General features: G+C 33.3%; 1 protein-coding gene across 5 annotated transcripts in view; it reads left to right on the top strand.

The window, feature by feature from the left end:
• TFEC (transcription factor EC) overlaps positions 1-19,666 on the top strand; it is a 146,456-nt gene extending 126,790 nt beyond the window's left edge. For 4 of the 5 annotated variants that reach the window (XM_045495381.1, XM_045495379.1, XM_045495383.1 and 1 more), the window contains 5 exons: positions 205-319; positions 2,736-2,792; positions 6,407-6,482; positions 12,819-12,966; positions 13,848-19,666. In XM_045495381.1, coding sequence (XP_045351337.1) covers positions 205-319; positions 2,736-2,792; positions 6,407-6,482; positions 12,819-12,966; positions 13,848-14,228 — 777 coding nt within the window. In that variant the 3' untranslated portion in view covers positions 14,229-19,666. The remainder of the gene's footprint in view (positions 1-204; positions 320-2,735; positions 2,793-6,406; positions 6,483-12,818; positions 12,967-13,847) is intronic. The other variant, XM_045495380.1, reaches the window with a different exon arrangement.
• The last annotated feature ends 514 nt before the right edge of the window (positions 19,667-20,180 follow it).

Genomic DNA, 20,180 nt, shown 5'->3' with positions numbered 1-20,180 from the left:
CTTAAATACAGATAGCTTTTTTCAACATATCCATAAGCATCCCGTAATGATTGTAAAAAGTCAATGTATACTCACTCTTGTTTAAAATGAAAATGCTATTTACAACAAATTATTATTAATTAAGTGGAAAATTTTAAATATGCATCTAAATATATCAATGTCCACATATGGTTTGATTCATCTTTTCTTTCCTTTCCTCCAAAGTTATCTGGAAGTATTTTGGATGTGTATAGTGGTGATCAGGGAATTTCTCCAGTTAATATGGGCCTTACAAGTGCTTCCTGTCCAAGTAGTCTGCCAATGAAAAGAGAAATTACAGGTAATGTTGCTTTTATAGTTTTATCCCTTTTTAAGTCAACTACTTAAGTTATAACTGACACATATTACCAAGCTGAATACGATTTTTAAAATGTTATCAAAATAGTTAAAATGGGAGAAATGTAGATAGTAAATTCACCTTTTTTTTTTTGCAATGACAACCAAACAGCACGTTAATATAACTTATAATCCAACTGAATTGACTATTTTAGGAATTGGGGAAATATACACATATGCTCTGTGTATATATGTGTATAAAACAACTTGACTAAGTTGTTCACTTAAAGTTGGTTCATTTTGGGGGCGCCTGGGTGGCGCAGTCGGTTAAGCGTCCGACTTCAGCCAGGTCACGATCTCGCGGTCCGTGAGTTCGAGCCCCGCGTCGGGCTCTGGGCTGATGGCTCAGGGCCTGGAGCCGGTTTCCGATTCTGTGTCTCCCTCTCTCTCTGCCCCTCCCCCTTTCATGCTCTGTCTCTCTCTGTCCCAAAAATAAATAAATGTTGAAAAAAAAATTAAAAAAAAAAAAAAAAAGTTGGTTCATTTTGATATTGAATACATGCAATTTATTAACATGGTTGCAAAATAATTGATTAGGGGAAAAAGTTTTTTCTGTATGTAGATTTGATATAAAACAATTAGATTGCCCCCTTTTTACCCTGTTTTATGAATTTCATGATAGACTCACATTTAATTTTCTCAAGTAGGTAAAAAAAAAAAAACCTCTCAGTTTTCAATAGTACATTTCAAAATTGCTACAACTCAAAAGAATTGTAGGGGAACTGTCAAGTTCCTCCAATATATGGATGAAGAAATCAAGGGTCAGAAGAGTTATTTTCACAGTCATACAGCTGATTTGAAGCAGATGTGCATCAAAATAAGAATTTCCTGACTTAACAATGTCCAGTGTTAGTTCCTCCATAAAAATAAAATAAAAAGTAAGTTGAAATTTCTGTAATAAGTTTTTAGTTTGGAGCCCAAACATTGATCTTTAATAAGTTTTTCAGAGTTAATATTAACAAATTTAGTAAGTGTAATATGTCTATTCTTGGGGTCTAGCCAATATCTCAAAAATTTCTATGCATACAAATTATTTAGATTAAAATGAATTAATATAGTTTTAAATAAATTAATTTAAATAATCATATTCTTATGTTACCTGTTTTAAAAACTAGAGTAATGCAAGAAACACTGCATTAATTATTTATGCTATATAACAAATTATCCCAAAATTTAACAGATTGAACTAATAAACATTTATTATTCATATAATCTCTATGGGTCAGAAATCCAGAGGTGACTTAGAAGATTGGTTTTCGGAGCACCTTGGTGGCTCAGTCGTTTAAGCATCTGACTTCAGCTCAAGTCATGATCTTGTGGTTTGGGAGTTCCAGCCCTGCATCGGGCTCTATGCTGACAGCTCAGAGCCTGGTGCCTGCTTCAGATTCTGTGTCTCTGTCTCTCTTTCTGCCCCTTCTCCTGCTTGCACTCTCTCAAAAATAAGCATTAAAAACATTAAAAAAGAAAAAAAGAAAATTTGTTCTCCTTCAGTCTTTCATAAGGTTGCAGTCAAGATGTCATCCAGAGGTACAGACATGTGACACTAGGTGGACTAGAGGATGTGTTCCTAAGACAGTTCACTCATGTGTCTTGCCAGTTAGTCCAACTAGTGATCCAAGACACACGAAAGCAGAAGCTGGACATACCTTTTATGACCTAGTCTTGGTCCACACTGGTCTTTTCCACAATATTCTGCTGGTGTCACAGGTCATCCCTGTTCAATGTGCAAAGGAACTACTAAAGGTGTGAATGTCATGAGAATCATTGTAGGCCATGTTGGAGACTATCACAAATGCTTAAAACCATGTAGCACATAAAGTATCATTTCTTGGAAGTGTGGAGTTATTTGATAGGAATATCTGAGAAGTATAGCTAGTTCTAGCTCCAGGGATATAGAAATCATAATTATTTATGAAAAATGTAGCTTGTAAAAATTTAGGTTGGGATAACTTTGAATAATCTTAAAATTCTTAAAATAATAATAATGATTGAGCAGTTTAACATTTGCTATGCACTGTACCTCTTTTCATCATGACAATGATACTCAAATAGGTATTAATTTATACCAATTTTGCAGATGAGGAGTTGAGACACAGAGAATTTAGGTAATAGATTTCATATCTATGAAATGGAAGGCCGGAATATAGATCTAGGTTTTACTACTCAAAGTTTAAAACGCTCACTATTACCTCTTACTTCAAGAGTACTTGCTCCAAATTTCTAAATATTTGCATAAAAATATTATTATGGCACTTGGAGTAGGTAATATAGTATTTTCACCTACTATTTCTGAATTATGTTGACTAGAGAGGTTGTAAAGTATAACTAAGTACTCTCTGAATTATCTTCTTTTTGATCAGAAACAGATACACGAGCTTTGGCAAAAGAGAGACAAAAAAAGGACAACCACAATCTCAGTGAGTATATTTTCCTTTTTTCTAAAATTAATAATAATAATAATAATAATAAAGGAGGAAATGCATAGAGATTAAAATATGTGGTCTTTTATTGTCACTCCATAAGTATTTTGAGATCACATAACCAAAATTAATAGTATATTCTCACTGGTTGAGCTATTTTAGGAAATTTAAATGATGTGAACTCTAGGAAAAGCTACATATTTTACAAAGTGAAACATCTCAAATGTCTCCTTGATCACTCTGTCTGTCAAGCAGGCTGGGTGTGACAGAGACTAGTGCATTTAGTTACATTTGAACTCTAGTGTGACTCATTGACTGAAGGAGATAAAAGTGGCTTTAACAAAATGTACATCACTTAAAAATCAAGAAACAACTCCATGTTCTCATCTTTCTGTGTCAATCTGCTCCTCCCTTCCTAATGGTAAGTTATCTGAAAGGTATTGCTTATGTTGTACTGCTGAATTCTACCTCTGCAAAAAATGTCTCTGATGCCTTCCTGGGGGTCAGTTTGACTCTGATAAGGGGTCACATGAGATGGAGAAATATAAGCAAGGGAAGTAGTTTAGCAGCAATGTTGAGCTTGATAGTGTTTGGTCGTGTCTTAAGTACCTAACTGTGTCAAGTGAGCTTGACTAATTGAGTGTGAAGCCTTTCTGTTTTGGAAGCCAAATAAAAAAATGACAAGAGAATAAGAATAAAAATAAATAAAAACATTAAAGCTCTAAAACAAACCACGAATGTTCTTACATGTGGTTAGCTGAAATTGATTCTACATGTACCTGTGAACCCTGCATCATATTGCACTGCCTGCATCACAGAGCGATCAGAGTCTTCTGACTATGAGATTGTGAGGGGAGAGCTGACAAGTGGTTCTAACTGTCCTCAGGGTCGTTGTGGAATGACCTGATTCTGATAGCCCTTAGTGGTAGAGCAGATAAGCTTTGGTCCATATTATGAGACAAGTAGAACATGAGTAGGGGTGGCTAGTTGTTGATAGAAGGGATTCATGCAGCAAGGAACTATGGGCTTCTCTCTCAGTTTTAAACCTGTTAACTCATTATTGCTCTCCTGTTCTTTGCTTCTCTTCTCTACATCTGCAGTTTAAATAACATAAAGTATGATAGGCATGTGGTATGTCCATTGTCAAGTGTTTTCTAATCTGGATTCCCTTACCAGGATATGTTGCTTTTTGGAGATATCAATGTTAAAAAATTTTAATATCATATTTTGAATATGATGAATCTAGAACAATCCCTAAATTTGTGAGGATCATGTCAAGAGGACAAATGAAAACACACTTAGCAGAAATCTAAATTGTAAAAGTTGTAGGTCAAGCTCAATTAAAATATGCTCTGTTCTTTCTAAAGACTGGAAGTCCAGGTGTGAATTCTCAGATCATCAGAGCTCTGAGGGAAGATGTCAGGATGAGGCCAAGCCAGCCTTCAGCCATCAGCCCATCTCACTTCTCTCCCTACTCCTTGTTCCATTCTGTGCTGCCAGTGGCCTCAGACATGAACATGAACACTCATTTTCTACATTTTAGCTCCACACCCACCTGTTTAAATAACTTCTCCTTGTCCACATCTTGAGCCTAGAGGTGAGCACACTGGTGTCATGGTCCTCACTCAGAAGGGTGGACTAAGAAGTGGCCTGCACAGGCTCTGGAAGTGGGCTCAGGGCATTGGGAGGATATTCCTGGAGCAAGTTACCCAATGTAGTTTGACTCTGTGGCTGACTTGCTCACTGGGGAAGGATGTGGTGAGTATGGGTCCAGGATAGGGGCCTCTCTCACCCTGACCTAAGGACAGGAATGAATGAATATATCAAAACTGTGAAGAGTGAAACCACACATGGCATAGAGTAACTTGGTAATTTCTTAAAACTTGACTGCTTTACAAATAACTACTACTGGGTATGAAAACATTGAGGAACCAAAGTTCTCATTATAATTAGCCATTAAAAATTTATCAAGCACAATCTAAGAAGAGTAGAGGAGGAACTTCTGATATTTTACATAAGGTGCATTTAAATAATAGATTTGGGAGAAATATTCTAAAACTAAACCAGTTCCCTATTTTGAGGTAAAACTGTGAACATCCTTCATAGCTATTCTTCATCTTATATTTAACAGTCTGTTTTATAATATAGAAGTGAGTATGTGTGAACATAGAATTATTAATAATTCTTACTGTGAAATATGTATGTATTTCTATCAGCTGTACCTTTGTTTATTTTCTTTTCTTGTTTTTTAATGTGGTATCATTGTTTTTTGAATCACATGCATAGGGAAAACAGGATCAGCAAAGAGGGAAAACAAACTCTCTCAAGAATCAATTATATTCTAATTTTAGAGTAATCCCAATATATTATTACTGAAGGTCAAATCCATTCATGGTGAATTGCTTTGTACAGACAATTGTTATTCTTTCATGACTTTCCTTGTTTCTGGTAGCAGATCTTAATTTTTAGCATGTATAAAGTATTTTCAAATATTTTTGATATATAATTTTCTTCTTCTTCATGACCTTCTTCTTCCTTCATTTCCTGGAAAACTTTTAAAATGTTACTTTTAGAAGAAAATATTATATAGAAGTATATGTTGTAGTTCTTGATTCTAGGAATATAGAGTAGACTATAAGACTACACTATACTCTGTGAAACTGCTTTTGATAGGGGTCAATATAGGAAACGCTCTACTTATTTGTATATCTGACATTTATTGAACATTTATTAGATGCATACAATTCCAAAAGTAATGAATTCATGGAAATGCAAACAGAGAAAACAGTCTCTGAATAAGAATTTATACCAGTAGTTCTCAAAATGTAGGCCCTAAACAAATAGCATCAACATCACCTGGGAGTTTGTTAGAAATGGAAATCCTTGGGCCCCAACCCAGACCTACTAATAGGTTTGGGATATAAATCCATTTTAACAATCCTTCCACATATGTCTCATGCCTGCCAAAGTCTGAAAACCACTATTCTATATATTATTGAAAATTTTTAGGTTAGAAAAATATATTTACAGTCTTATCAACATTTGTTTAGCACCTCCTATATGCCAAGCCCTCTGAAGACAGAAAAATGAGGAGTAAATTGCCCCTGCCTTCAAGGAAGTTACAGTCTAGTTGGGCACACACGCCTACCATGTGCTAAACTTTGTGTCAGGCCTTCAGGTATTGTATGAGAAGAGTAGGCATGATGTAGACCTCAAAAGATTATGATCCTAATGGGCTAATCCGTATGTGAAGTGATGATCCAATACGATATATATATATATATATATATATATATATATATATATATATAAATGCAAATATATTTTTCAATATGGATAAGTATTACAGCTTTTCAAAAAAGTGAAAAAAATTGTTTTTGAGAGAAAATGTTTTGAAAACATAGTCAACAATAGAATCACAATTCTAATATTGTTATCTTTATTTTTAGAATTAAATATATTTGAATTTTTATTTTATTTTTGAATACTCTTTTGACTATATGGAAATTATTTTGCTAAATGTTTTTTCAAGATTATTAAGAAAGTTTACAGCTGACCAAAAGTGAATTGTGCTTTAATGAGAATAATCAATGATATTTCTTTTTTAATAGTTGAAAGAAGAAGAAGGTATAACATTAATTACCGAATCAAGGAGCTTGGCACTCTTATTCCAAAGTCTAATGATCCGTGAGTTCGACAGTAATTTCTATAATAATGTTATGGTTTGAATAACCGCCGCCCCCCCCCAAAATGGATCGGAGGGAGCAGGGGGACGGGAGAACCAATTACTAGGAAACTAAGCAGCTTATGGTAAAAGTAAGACTACTGCTGGTCTTCTTGTTAAGTATCTATTCGAGACTGATGGTTATTAGACATCAAGGTTGTTACTAACATTTGTCCTTCTGAGACGTAGGAAATAGTGAAATTATTTCTTCTCAGTTCATAGCAGGTCTTTCTATATGACATCAATATTGGCAAATTTAGTGGCAGTATCAAATGTTGTTTACGACACTGGTATACTCGATTTATGGTTATAGCAATCCTTCCAGCGTAAAATTTATATGCACATGGACATTGAATTGTTGGGTTTTCAGTGGTCTGAACGTTCTGGAGGCAGGCAAGTAAAAAAAAAAAGAATTGTAAAAACATGCTGATTGATGCCAACCAATAACTGGTTATTGTAATTAAATTTTAATCCACGTTTTGGTGTCGTCCACACTCAAAGTTAATAAACAAGACATTTGAGGTTGCAGGAACTACCTAATTAATCAAAGCATCAAGTTAGAATGTTAAACGTTTCTCTAAAATATAGAAATATGTTGTATTACATTAATAATAACTTGAAAATGTTTCATTCAAACCGAGAACTGCTCTCTCCTGATACTGGAGATCATCAATTATTCAGAAACAATGATGTTCAATATGGTAGTATTAGTGAAATTTGTAAACACTCTTTCCCTGAATCCAAGTGTGCCAATTCATTTAGACAATTCAATAATTTGTAATAGAAAGAAGTGTAATATTTATCCTTACGGGCATATTAGATAGAGAAGGCATCATGTGGAATGACAGAAAGGCTCTGGATGGAGAATCTGAAGAGCCTGGTCACAGTGTAGACCCTACTGGTAACTCTTCAAATCTTTTAAAGTCCCTAAGCATGCAACTCTTTCTATTAGTAGAAGAGAATACCCATTTTCCTGATAGGTCTTATTTTTTTTTAACACGTAACATATAAATGCACATTTATTCATCAAAGATTTAATCCAAGGCCAAGCTTTTTTGTTTGAATATGTGCTGTAGCTTTTCTTTCTTACATAAACTGCACTAAAATGTATAGTCTATTTTAATTTCTTTAAAATAAAACAAACACGTACACAACCTAAGTACAGATGGACTTTTAAAAATGCTTATGCTTTTTGTGACAGCATATTTTTAAGCAAGCAAAGTTTACTGACATTTTAATTGAGTTTTTCTAAGGCTTTTAATATAATCTTCCTAAAACAATAACTATTTTAAAAAATGTCTTCTTTTATCAGCATTCATATTTCATTAGCTATTGTACATATAATTTAATTATATTATCATCATAATAAATACAATAGGCATTAATTTAATAACTTATCAGTAAGTACACAGCACCACAATGATACAGAAATACTTGGACATATCAGAAGGTGGCCTATTGCCCTCTATTACCTACTTTGTCCTAACAACAGTCAGTGAATGTCACAAAGGAAATGGAGAACATTAATTAATCTTGAAAATGATTGGATAAAAGTCAATTAAGAAAGGTTCTCTTGTAACTGGTGGAGCTAACCCACAGTGCCAGGGAATAGTTATATGCAGAAAGCACATGAGACTTTAAGACTGGATTTGGAACCCTAACTGACCATCTTTAGATATCACCATGCCTGTAAGGCGCCGATTATATGATTGGGTTTTTATAAACATAAAACCAAATAATATATATGAGAATATCATACACATTATAAATCTTGTGTGAGGGATTATTATTCTATATATTTATAGAAACTTTGGTCAAAAAAGGCTTCTTTCTACTTCTAATTCACTGTCTAGAACCAAAAAGGCAAGCTTTTCCTGTAAAGGGCCTGATATTTCTAGCCTAGAAATAAATATTTCTAGCTTTGTGGACCATATAGTCTGTGGTAACTTTCTAACTCTGTTATTGTAGCATGAAAGCATACATAGACAATATGTATATGAATGAACATGGCTGTTCCCACTGAAACTTTATTGACAAAAATAGACTGTAGGTTGTAGTTTGTCTACCCATGATCTAGAATATAGAAGATCAATTTACCATAGAACCATATCTGAAAGAGATTATCATTGGGAAAAGTTTATTGTAAGCCTTCTTAAGTGTTTTTCTCTTCTTTATGGATCTCAGAAAGAGGTATGATTATTTGTTTTAATTGTATTATGTTATATGTATGGAAATGATATTTATTTTGGGTCTAATTGAAAACACATTAATTGATCAGATGGTAATGATATCTATATGTGGCTCTGCACACATAGCATAGAAAGAAGAGATGCTTAACTGTTAGCTCTGTCATTCCAGACATCCGATACCATTTCTGTTTCAATGCATCTTATCCCTTGGCTTTTGGTGGCCTCGCCTAATACCCTAGTTCTTCTTTTTAGGGTCCGCCAACATGAGTCCCATGGTTGAATCCAGAACATAGCCTCTTTAAAACTTGGATCTATGGGCCTAAGGAGTAGTCACTTGTTCTATGAAACTATTTTGGATTCATTTGTTGAATTTTCAGACACTACTATGGATAATCTAACAAGTTATAGAAAATTAATTAGTGGAGATAGAGTTTGGGGATAAAATAGAGGAGGCAAGTTTCATTTTGAAGAAATGTTATTACTATGTTGTGACAATTCTGAAATTAACAAGAAGTGGATCAAAAAAAATAAAACAAGATTTCAGTTTGAGTTTAATACGTTTCATACTAATTTGTTGTACCATTTCAAACCATTTGTTTGTAACCATTACAATTCATAAGAATTTTTAGGGGTGTTTGGGTAGCTCAGTCGGTTGAGCATCTGACTCTTAATTTCAGCTCAGGTCTCAATCTCACGATTCTTGAACCCAGAGTCAGACTCATGCTGACAGCATGGAGCCTGCTTGGGATTCTTTCTCTCCCTCTTTGTCTGCCCCTCCCCAGCCCATGCTCTTTCTCTCCCTCAAAAAAAATAAATAAACTTAAAAAATGAAATTCATAAGAATTTTTAAAAACAAGAAATATATCAGATTACACAATTATCTAATATGGGATTTTTCAGGTGTGTGCTATAACCTATTAATGGATCACAAAATCAATCACATGAGAAAGATTCAGCATTTTTAAGAAAAGAAGGAAGAATAGTATTGGTAATATTAGAGTATTACATATTACACCTAAAGGGAATAGTAATATGTGGTGAAACATTTTTTTGCAGATTTATGCACTGAGAATACACTGGTTCATGGTAGAAAACATAGTTCTTATGGCAGACACATTTGAGAAAGTGTGAAATCCACAGATTTTCAAAAAGAGCATTGAATTAGGTGAGGAAAACTGGGTCTCATCTTCTAAACACCACGTGCTCTTGGGCAAATAGCAGAAACCATGAAGTGGTTGACCTCTGAGGACCTTTCCAGCTCATGATTAGAATAAACTTAGTGGTTGGCTTAGGGAATCAAAGCCAACATCTAGAGACATTTTGAATTCTATGAAGTTGCCATTTTTATGTATAAAAAACATTTGGAAATTTGTATTTCATTGCTAGGTCAGAAGGGTAAGGTCAGAAGGGAAAATAATATAGTGAACAGCTATAGTTGAAAAAAGTTATATGCTGAAAAAGTTAAATGAGAAAACAACCAAGGAACGACAATCTCTTGATCATTGATTGGAAAAGAAATGAAAACCAAATGAAACTAACAAACATGAAAAGTAAGAGTTACCACAGATGTGTGGTAGTGGTCCACCTCATATATGCCTTATATAATCATTTATAAAAACTCATATTAGTGGAGATAAAATATACTGTCAGAGCATGAATTATTCTATTGGTGCTAGCAAATTACTCTTGTTTTTCTGCTTTGTTATTTATAAACTGGATGACAGTTTTTTAACTAAATTGATCTGGTTTTTTTCCTCTGTTGTCAGAACTTGCTCCTGCTTTTGTATAAGAATGGTGGTTGAAGCAGTAAATGAGACTTAGGAAGACTTTCTAAATTAGAAGTGTAAAACGTTGATTGAAGGAAAAAAATATCAAACTTGTTATGGTGTCTTCTTTCTTTCTTCTTTATTTTTTAGTGCTTTTAGGTGGATATGCTCTCCTAAGATGACAACAGACTGTATTCTCCATAGTTTACCCTGGCCACATTCCTAATCTAATGTGTGCATTAGAATGCATAGTTTTTAACTCCTAAAAGTTTTAACTTCTTCAAGGAGAATCATTTTGTAGAAAATGAAAAGCCAGTATCTACATTTATTCCTTAGGCATGCCTTTATGTGTATTAACATTGCTGTCATAATCAATGTTTTTAATGCCTAGCGGCTTGAAATTATCTTGAGAGAAAAACATCTCCTTAATAAATTTGGAAAACAAACATATTTTTTAATGTTTATTTATTTTTGAGAGAGACAGAGAGACAGAGCACCAGTGCGGGAGGGCAGAGAGAGAGGGAGACACAGAATCCTAAGCAGGCTCCAAGCTCCGAGCTGCCAGCACAGAGCCCAATGCAGGGCTTGAACCCACGAACCACGAGATCATGATTTGAGCCAAAGTCAGATGCTCAACCAACTGAGCCACCCAGGCACCCCAAAAACATTTTTAAAAGAAACCTCATACATTAAAATGGTTTTAAAATAGAGTGAACTTTAAAAAAAATAATGCAAATGGTATCAGGTAGAAATTGTTGGAAGACCCATTGTGTGACTTCTACAAGCATTTCGAAGGTTTACTTTAGACCTAAATAAACATCACCTTAAACTTCAAAGTTGACCAGAGGTATCCTTTTCCTGTTATTTCTTCTGTTCTTCAAGTTTTTCCTCCAATGAGAAGAAATGAAACAAAGTTAGTACCATAAGCCTTCTGCTGATGCTTGGAGTTTTAATTCAGGAATCCAATACCTTTTTGAGTTACAGGTACTTTTTTAGTTTAATGACAAAAGTAGCCTCTTTCTGCATAACCTTCCCATCACCTGCTAAGTCACTGTGAGTGGATGAGACCAGCAGCTCTTAGACAACTGGCAAAGCATTTGCACGCTTTAGACAGACTCTGGTAATGGGTTGGTGCCTTCTAACAGAAGATAGCTTAACCAGGCCCTAGTAAGCATTTTCACCTGCCGGTAGAAAAATGCATCTTCCTTTAATTTGTTATGGCTAATGGAATTATCATCTAACCTGAACATGCAAGGAGGCATGTACAAGTCAGATTTTTCATAAACTATATCTTCCCACTTCCGATTACTTAATGAATACATATTAATTTCAATATGTCTCATATAGATCATAGAAACCAAAAGTACATGCAGTATAATATCATCTTAAAATTTTCCTATATGCTCACTGTATGTTGTATTAAAAATAATCTCATGACTCTAAACTAAAAATGCATCAAGGTTTACAACAGCTCTGGTGAACTTTTAGCGATTAGCTTGGCCTCATTCTCCACATGTATTCTTAATTCTCATATAGGATCAAATTCTTCGATGTATTTTTTCAGATGTTAAAATCGGTAGCCTATTTTGTGATTTCAGATTTATCATTTCTCCTGTCTTAAAAATAAGTTTTAATAAAATATTTTTTCTATGCTATAACCTGAAAGGTTATCTGGTTGTATTTAACTGTATTTATTTATCTTAAACTTATTTAAAAATAGTCATCCGGTTTTGTAAAAAAGTATTGATGGCTTTTGTGCAGAAAAATTTGCCCAACGATTCTAGAAAGTTTTGCTCTATTGCTTAAAGTGATGTTGCCAAACTCTGATTTGTTTCACAATCACTCAGGATCACTATTCAGAAGAAACCTTTTTTTTTTTTTTTCTTAGAAGCATAAAAGCAACCTTATTAGAAAGTAGGTTAAAAGATTGGTACATTTGAAATGATCTTAAAAAATTTAGGCTTAAGTCCTCAGTAATGTACATTTCCTAGTTCATTAATGCAGAAATACCGCACATAGATTTTAATCTCGGAGTTAATAATAAAAGCAATTTTCACTAAAAATATAAAAACTGTAATGGTAGAATCATGATATTGCATTTAGCTCTCCCACAAAAAGTCACTTTATTACTTTCTTTTGACACTTATTTTCATTCTGGGATTAATTTTACTATATAAGGGCTTCTTAACTATTCTATTAAAATTTCTATTCAGAAGCAATAATATCTAAGAGTGAATAATAGTCATGTAAATCATTATTTCATATTAATGTAAAAGATTTTGTAAGTTCTTATGAATTCTGCTGACATGCACAATTGTGAAAAGGTTATCTCTCCGTTCTGTAGTGATACGCGCTGGAACAAAGGAACCATTCTGAAAGCATCAGTGGAGTACATCAAGTGGCTACAAAAAGAACAACAGAGAGCTCGAGAATTAGAACACAGACAGAAGAAATTAGAGCAGGCTAACAGGCGGCTTCTACTCCGAATTCAGGTTTTTATAAAAATGTTGCCATGAACCACATAGCTTATATATGACTTATCCATCATCGGTTTTATTCATTGCCTCATTTATTTTTTTCTTATGAACAATTATTTTTCCTTCTGAAGGATAATTTTATTGCCTTTTAGAAGCTCATGAATTGGGTTGTTTCAATTAGATTTTGATTAGAAGTCCAGGATCAAGGTGGCTTTGGAAATAAGTGAATGACAACAGCTAATTGCAAAATGCAGAAAATAGAACAAATTTTATAAACACAGTACTATCCCAGCTGAAAAATAATAAGTAAAACATTTGTATCTCTAGATAAAATTGGACACTAAGGACTAAATTCTTCTCTCTCCCTTTTATTTCTTTAGTAACATTGCTATGGATTTCATTGCCCCAAGGCATATTGTGCCAGTATATATTAAGTCACTCCTCATCTGTTCATGTGACACAAAATATCAAAATATGGGTTTTCATAACTCCCAATATTTTTTATGTGAGCATGCTTATTGCCAGGTAAAGCACTACTGTGTTTCCATGAAATGGTCTTATAGTGAGAAATTAATCAGGAAGAATAAGTGAAATATTTTCCACTATCTCCAAATGGCTGTATTGTAATCTGAGCCACTATGAGCCATTATATGTTATGTATTCCTTAGACAGCAATGGGAGGAGAATTTTTTTTAATCTGTATAGTTTTCTCAGGGTTATTTTTCAGGTACTAGAAATATACTAGATTCCATTACTTTGCAAAGAATATTATAGTATGTATTACTCTTCATTTTGAATGCTTGTTAGTATTGTGTTTCTATTTATGCTTTTCTGGTTTTCTAGAGTCAAGTCAACCTTCAAAGTCATTATTTAATTATTCTCATTTGAAATTGCAGGAACTAGAAATACAGGCTCGTGCTCATGGTCTGCCAGCCCTGGCTTCACTTGGCACAGTTGATTTAGGTGCTCATGTCACCAAACAACAGACCCATCTTGAGCAGCATTCAGTAGACTATTGCCAACAACTGACTCTGTCTCAGGGGACCAGCCCTGAGCTCTGTGATCAAGCTATGGCCTTCTCTGATCCTTTGTCACACTTCACAGATTTATCATTTAGTGCCTCTTTGAAAGAGGAACAAAGATTGAATGACATGCTACTAGATGACACAGTATCTCCATTTGGAACAGATCCTCTGCTGTCTGCCACTTCCCCTGCAGTTTCCAAAGAAAGCAGTAGGAGAAGTAGTCTTAGCTCAGATGATGGCGATGAGTTATAAAAAACAGACAGGCTCGATTCATCAACTGGGAAGCAATTCTATTCAGGTGCTATGCAATTACGTTCTGTTTCATATATTGCTTTGGCTTAATTTTTCCAAAAGGAATATACCGTTCAAGAGAAACTGATTATAAACGACAGAAGAATTCACAGGAAGAAGAAACATGGTGTTGAAGATTATTGAGAACAAAAAAGGAATTTTTCCTCTTTGACTAAGATGTCCAAATCTGCTTAAATTTTGTTTTCCTGGAAAGAGGTACAACATAAGAAATAGCTCTCTACTGATGTTTTAAAAGTAGCAATGGAGCGATGTACCATAGGAACTAACACACTGCAGGGAGTAAACCTACTGAAATATACAAACCTTTTCTTATTCACTTCTAACTCCTTCCTAGTCCAGTCTTACCTTAGTTTTCAAGTATCAAGCTCAACAGACTTGGTAGTTCATTGCCTTTCTCCACTATCTAATGGGATGTATTGGTTAAAGTTCAAATTTGATAGAGGAAATAGTTAAAAGACACTGTTATCTGTCACTTCTAATTGAAAAGTGAATCTATAATGAATATTAGAATTTTCCGCAATAAAATACCAAAAATATATAAAAACTTTGCTTTCTAAAATTAGGCCCTAATTCCTTTAGTCAGTTCAATTATAGTAATTCTAAGAATATCTTTGCATATTTATGGAGACATTCTATGTTCAAAGAAGGAACACACTGAATACTTTCCTTAAGAATCTGCACTGAAAATTTACCAGTTCACACAAACATACACTTACACACAGGCACACAATGTAGGTAGTATATTTCCTTTTTGTTTTCCTTCACTTTTGTGATTTTCTAATCAGCATCAGAAACCACAGTCCAAATCCTCTCTTTTTCAACAAAAAGAGATGTTGGATAATCAATTTCAGTAAGTAAAATACACACACACACACACACACACCCCTACTAGGAGAATTCCTCAGCTATCTAAAATTTATTGCTGTCTCTAAAAATGCATGTAAATTAATTAGGTGATACCGTTTTGCTCCAAACTGACAACATGGAAAATTAGTTTTTCAACTGACAAAATCATTTGTAAAACATACTCTTTGTTATTACGTTGAGCTCTGACTAGAGGACAAATCTCCATTCCCATAAGTACTTAGAGCACCCTCTGACTTTGCTAGCTATGTTAGTATTTGTTAAAAATTGTGTGACTATAATGCTTTATTCAAAATTTTCTCTTTTGAACTTGGGATTGGGGTTGACCTACCAAGGCTGTTGCTCAGTGCTGGACTTCTATGATTGCTCATCTGATCAATGAGTATTTTATGGAGAGATACTCAAACTGCAATGCATCCTGTGAAAATGTAGGACACATGAGCAAGATATGGTCTTACTCCTCAGAGAGTAACAAGACTGCATGAGAAACAACAGCAAAAGATAGAAGACACACGAATTAAACTCTACATGGTACAGCATAAGCTGTAAATATAGAAGGTCAGAGAAAATGAAAACGAATAAAGGTTGGAGAATCACAAACCTCTATGGGAAGGTAGAATGTAACTTATTTTAAAATCATAAATTTGGATAAGGGGAAGGCATATTAGAGAATAATATCAACCAAATGGTAAAAGTGAGAATAAGTTGAGGATGTGTCTTCATGGGACATTCGTTAGAAAGTTCCGGCCACCCTAGAAGATGCCAGCTTGAAAGTCCTGGAAAATAATATTGGCAACATGTTGTACAAGACCTTAAATACTAGAATGAAATGATATGGTATAAATTGAATTTTTTTTTTACTGGAAGAGATAAGCCTAAAAATTAAAATGCTACTGTACATTACTAAAGTAATTTGGAGATAATCTTTCTTGACTATTAACTTTGGGATAAATTTTTGAAAGGGTGCTTTAGGTATTACATATAGGGAACTATGTCATCATGAAATTTGAGACATAATGCTAATGAAAGTGGGAACATATTAAATTCTTATGGCCTAATAATTATCTCAGGCTTAGCTTACAACATTAGTCCAGAGTTTGGAGAATTAAAATGATTTTTATTGTTTGACATGGAAAAATAATTCTAAATGTATGGGAATAGTCATTGGAGCCAGATAGATAAATTCATCTGAAATATGCCATGTGAAAAGAGCAATAAGATACACTTCCTCAAGAATTTTCAAGATAACATAATATACTTCTCACTTTATGGTAAAATCCCCCTTTATTATCTGGGTCAATAGTTTACTCTTACAATATAAATCATAGAGAAGGAATATATTTTTGAGTCCATGTAAAACACATTCCAGATAGAGGCTGATCTCTATTTTCATTTTATCCAGTATTCTCATTTCTTCATATTCTGAGAAGACTTGCATTCATGATGTCCTTACTCCGTCATTATTTTCCATTTTGTTAAAATACTACTGCGCAACCCTGAAACACATTCCTCATAATCTTAGCTAATGGAAGAGCTTGCCACAGGTGGTAGAGCCTGGACAAACGAGATCTGGAAAGGGTACGACTAATATTTGCTGCTACTTTCAGATTGTAATAGCTACCAGGGGACTGTAGAATAGGTAATGGATTTTTAAAAACTGAGTAAAGAGTGGTGCTCTGTCACACTTAACTGAAATAGATTAAAAAATTAATTTTAGTCAGTAGTTCTTAACTTTTTAATGTGTTGAGAATCTAATGAAAGTTATCGACTCCCCAGAAAAATACAGAGTTGTATATACAGCCGAAAATTTGCATGTACCTGAAGGTTTTACGAACCTCCTGAATGTCTCATTGAATGCCAGGTAAAGAATTCCTCTATCAGTTCTGTTACTTTAATGGATAGAATTGTAGCTATGTATCTTCCAAGAGCTAAGTGAGTAGTTAATGTTATATACAGTGATGGAGGAGGGAGCCCTAGTTATCTGTATATCACTCTCTCAACCCCCAAAGTGATAAGGTTGCCTAGGAAAGTGAAAGTGTACCAAACACTAGACTATTCACAAAGGAAGTAGACCCCTTCTTATAAAGACCCCTACTTATAAAGTAGACCCCTTCCCCTGTTGTTTATATACATCCTGTTATATACTCATGTTATATATTCATAGGCCAGTTTCTCTATGATTATTGGATATTGTAAACATCTGATGTTAACATTTTAAAATGAGCATATAAATATCAAAAATACATAAATCAAAAGCAAATTATTTGAGTACCTAAGAATCAAGAGAGATCCTGGGGAAACTGATGGATGTCTAGAATATTTTTGTAGAAATGAGACTTACTACAGTAAAACAGGTATATTGTTTATCAGACAATTTTGTTACAAAAAGCATCGGCTATCACTGGACTCTAATATACAATTAACCAAGCTTTGTTCATTCAAAGAATCAATGCATAATTGTAATTATAATAAAGTTTGTTTAAAATAAGATAAAAGTTTTATTTTAATTACTTTTTGTTATCTTTTCAAGATAATGTCTCATTCAATCTTTTGTCTCTACTTATTATAAAATATTGGCTATCATCTTTTCATGGATTCACATTAAGCAGCCTTTCTAATTCCAAATTATCTTAAAATAACAAGTGCCTCCTATGAGTACCTCTTCATATTTTTTTCTTTATTAGTGTCCTTTCCCATAACTGCAGAATTTATATATACAGACTAACTTTTCTCAGTTTACGGACATGATATCAGTGACTACAGCCTTCTTTCTGTGGGTACAAAAGCTCTAAATAATAAATACCCAGATGAGCTAGGGACATTGAGAAATAGCCTTCCTCGTTTTTTTTAACTCATTTTTTTCCACTCACATGACTGTAAATAAAATATTTAATAGCTCTTACTTTAAAAAAATTAGGCATGAGTTTCTTGATTTGGCATGCTCATTTACCTTTATGTCAGGGGAGAAGTTAGATTTCTCAACGTTAAGAAGAATGTATTTTTTCTTTGTTTTGCTAGATTGAGTCATATTTGAATTTTATTATACTTCAAAGTATCATGAAAATACTTTTTTGTGGTTCTGATATTGTGGAATTTTGATGTTTAAATTAATAAATGTCATAACTATAAGTGTTTTAATGTTTTTACAATATCCCTAGGCTGATATTTAGTGATCTTATAATATCTAAGATGTAGATGAAAACTGGAATCAATTAATCATTTGCTGTGTTATCAGCACTAGATCAACCATCTGGGTTTCTTGAAAACACCTGAAGGATTGAATTTTGCTTCAGTATTGATAATGACACAGCCCATATACGCTACATGGAATGACATCATTTGCCCTTCCAGTGGCCCGCATGTTGATAAGTATGTCAACTTGAGTTAGTGTAAGTTACATATACAGAGATTTCATTAAATGTGCTTAACAAATACTAAACACATTTAGAGTGTTGCTGATCTAATGTGTCATATGACCTTCCTATAATCATTAGTCTTTGCATATACCAATATTTTTCATTTGTATAATATTTAATTTGTAAACAAGGAAATGATTAAAAAACTGATAAAAATAGTTATCTTAAAATTTTTGTGTTACCTTTTTTTCTGTGAAGTGCATAGAGAATTTGAGTGTATAAGAGATTATCAGAAAATACTTATTTTGATTAAAAAAAAACAACCTCCCACTGGATTCAACTAATTGAATCATGAAATGCTACTATTCATTGTTGTATACATAAAAGGGAATGTTTTGTCTTCTTCTTGTGAAAGGATTTGTGTATGTATTTCTACATATCCAAATTGTTTCTCTTAACCCTCAGTAAAATGTGTTTTTCCTACATTTATTTAATAGGCTTCGAGAATAAAGCTAAAGACTTTTGTGTTTGCAATGCTACCTCCCCCATTCCTGCACTACCATTTTTTTCAAAAATTCTGTATTGTCAACTTTATTTTTTCCAAAGAAATAAATTTTATCTCTGTGTTATTTAAAACTGGTGGTTATACGTAACAAACAAACGAGAAAATATGCAAAAGAAATGGTAGATTATTATTTTGCTGAAAGAATTATATACGATCAGAAAGTTACATGTTATATTAATCTTTAATATACTAAAGTTTAAAAACTAGCTAAATTCAAGGATCTTATCTAACAGCATTGCAGTTGCTTATGGCATACAAGGCTAAAACTAATTTAGCTATTTAATCTTAATAATAACAATGCAGTTAAAAATCTTTGACTTTAATAGTGTTCTATATATATGAATAGCTAAAGTAACGTTCCTATAACTGTAATCTAACATTGCTTAGATCAAGAAAACATTGCTAGTGTAATGAGACCATAGAATTAGTAATTATTGCTATTTTTCATTTTTAATAACAAAGTATGTGTCTTATTTTATAGGAAAATGAAGAAAATTGGTGTATACTCTAATACATACATAAATCTTTGTGCACACGCTTTAAAAAATGTACCAATGTTTTCTTCGTATATATTAAATGAATGCATACACTTATTAAATGCTTTAATGTACTTTTTACTCTGCCTTTGTCTATAGACTGCACTGGAAAATACAGAATGTGGGTTAATCATCTGAAAGGATACTTAACAGCCCCGAGACTTCACAACTGACAACTGCTCACTACACAGTCCATACTGAAAACAGTGATCCAATATTTCCCTATTAATGAAAATAATTGTTACATTATTTTAGTCTCCTGCCATCTGCCTTTCCATGCTGTTATGGTTTTGATTTATGGGAAATATTTATCAAACTCTTGAAAATTTGCTAACAGGCATAATTGTAAGTGAAATCACTAAGAAACTCTGCAAAATATTTTAATATACTAGATGGTCCCCAGACAATCTAAGATAAATAGAATACTGTATTTTAATATGTAAAACATTTTAAAGCTGCTAATTGGTATTGACTAGACCTATCCCTTGATAATGAAATTAATAAGGATTTCAGTTAAATGTTAAGACACTGTGTGATATTTAATACCATGTTTATGAATTTTCTTCTACAT

The sequence above is a fragment of the Leopardus geoffroyi genome, chromosome A2 (assembly GCF_018350155.1).
Source record: "Leopardus geoffroyi isolate Oge1 chromosome A2, O.geoffroyi_Oge1_pat1.0, whole genome shotgun sequence".
In the NCBI taxonomy this organism is placed as follows: Eukaryota; Metazoa; Chordata; class Mammalia; order Carnivora; family Felidae; genus Leopardus; species Leopardus geoffroyi.
This window is presented reverse-complemented; position numbering and strand designations above follow the sequence as displayed.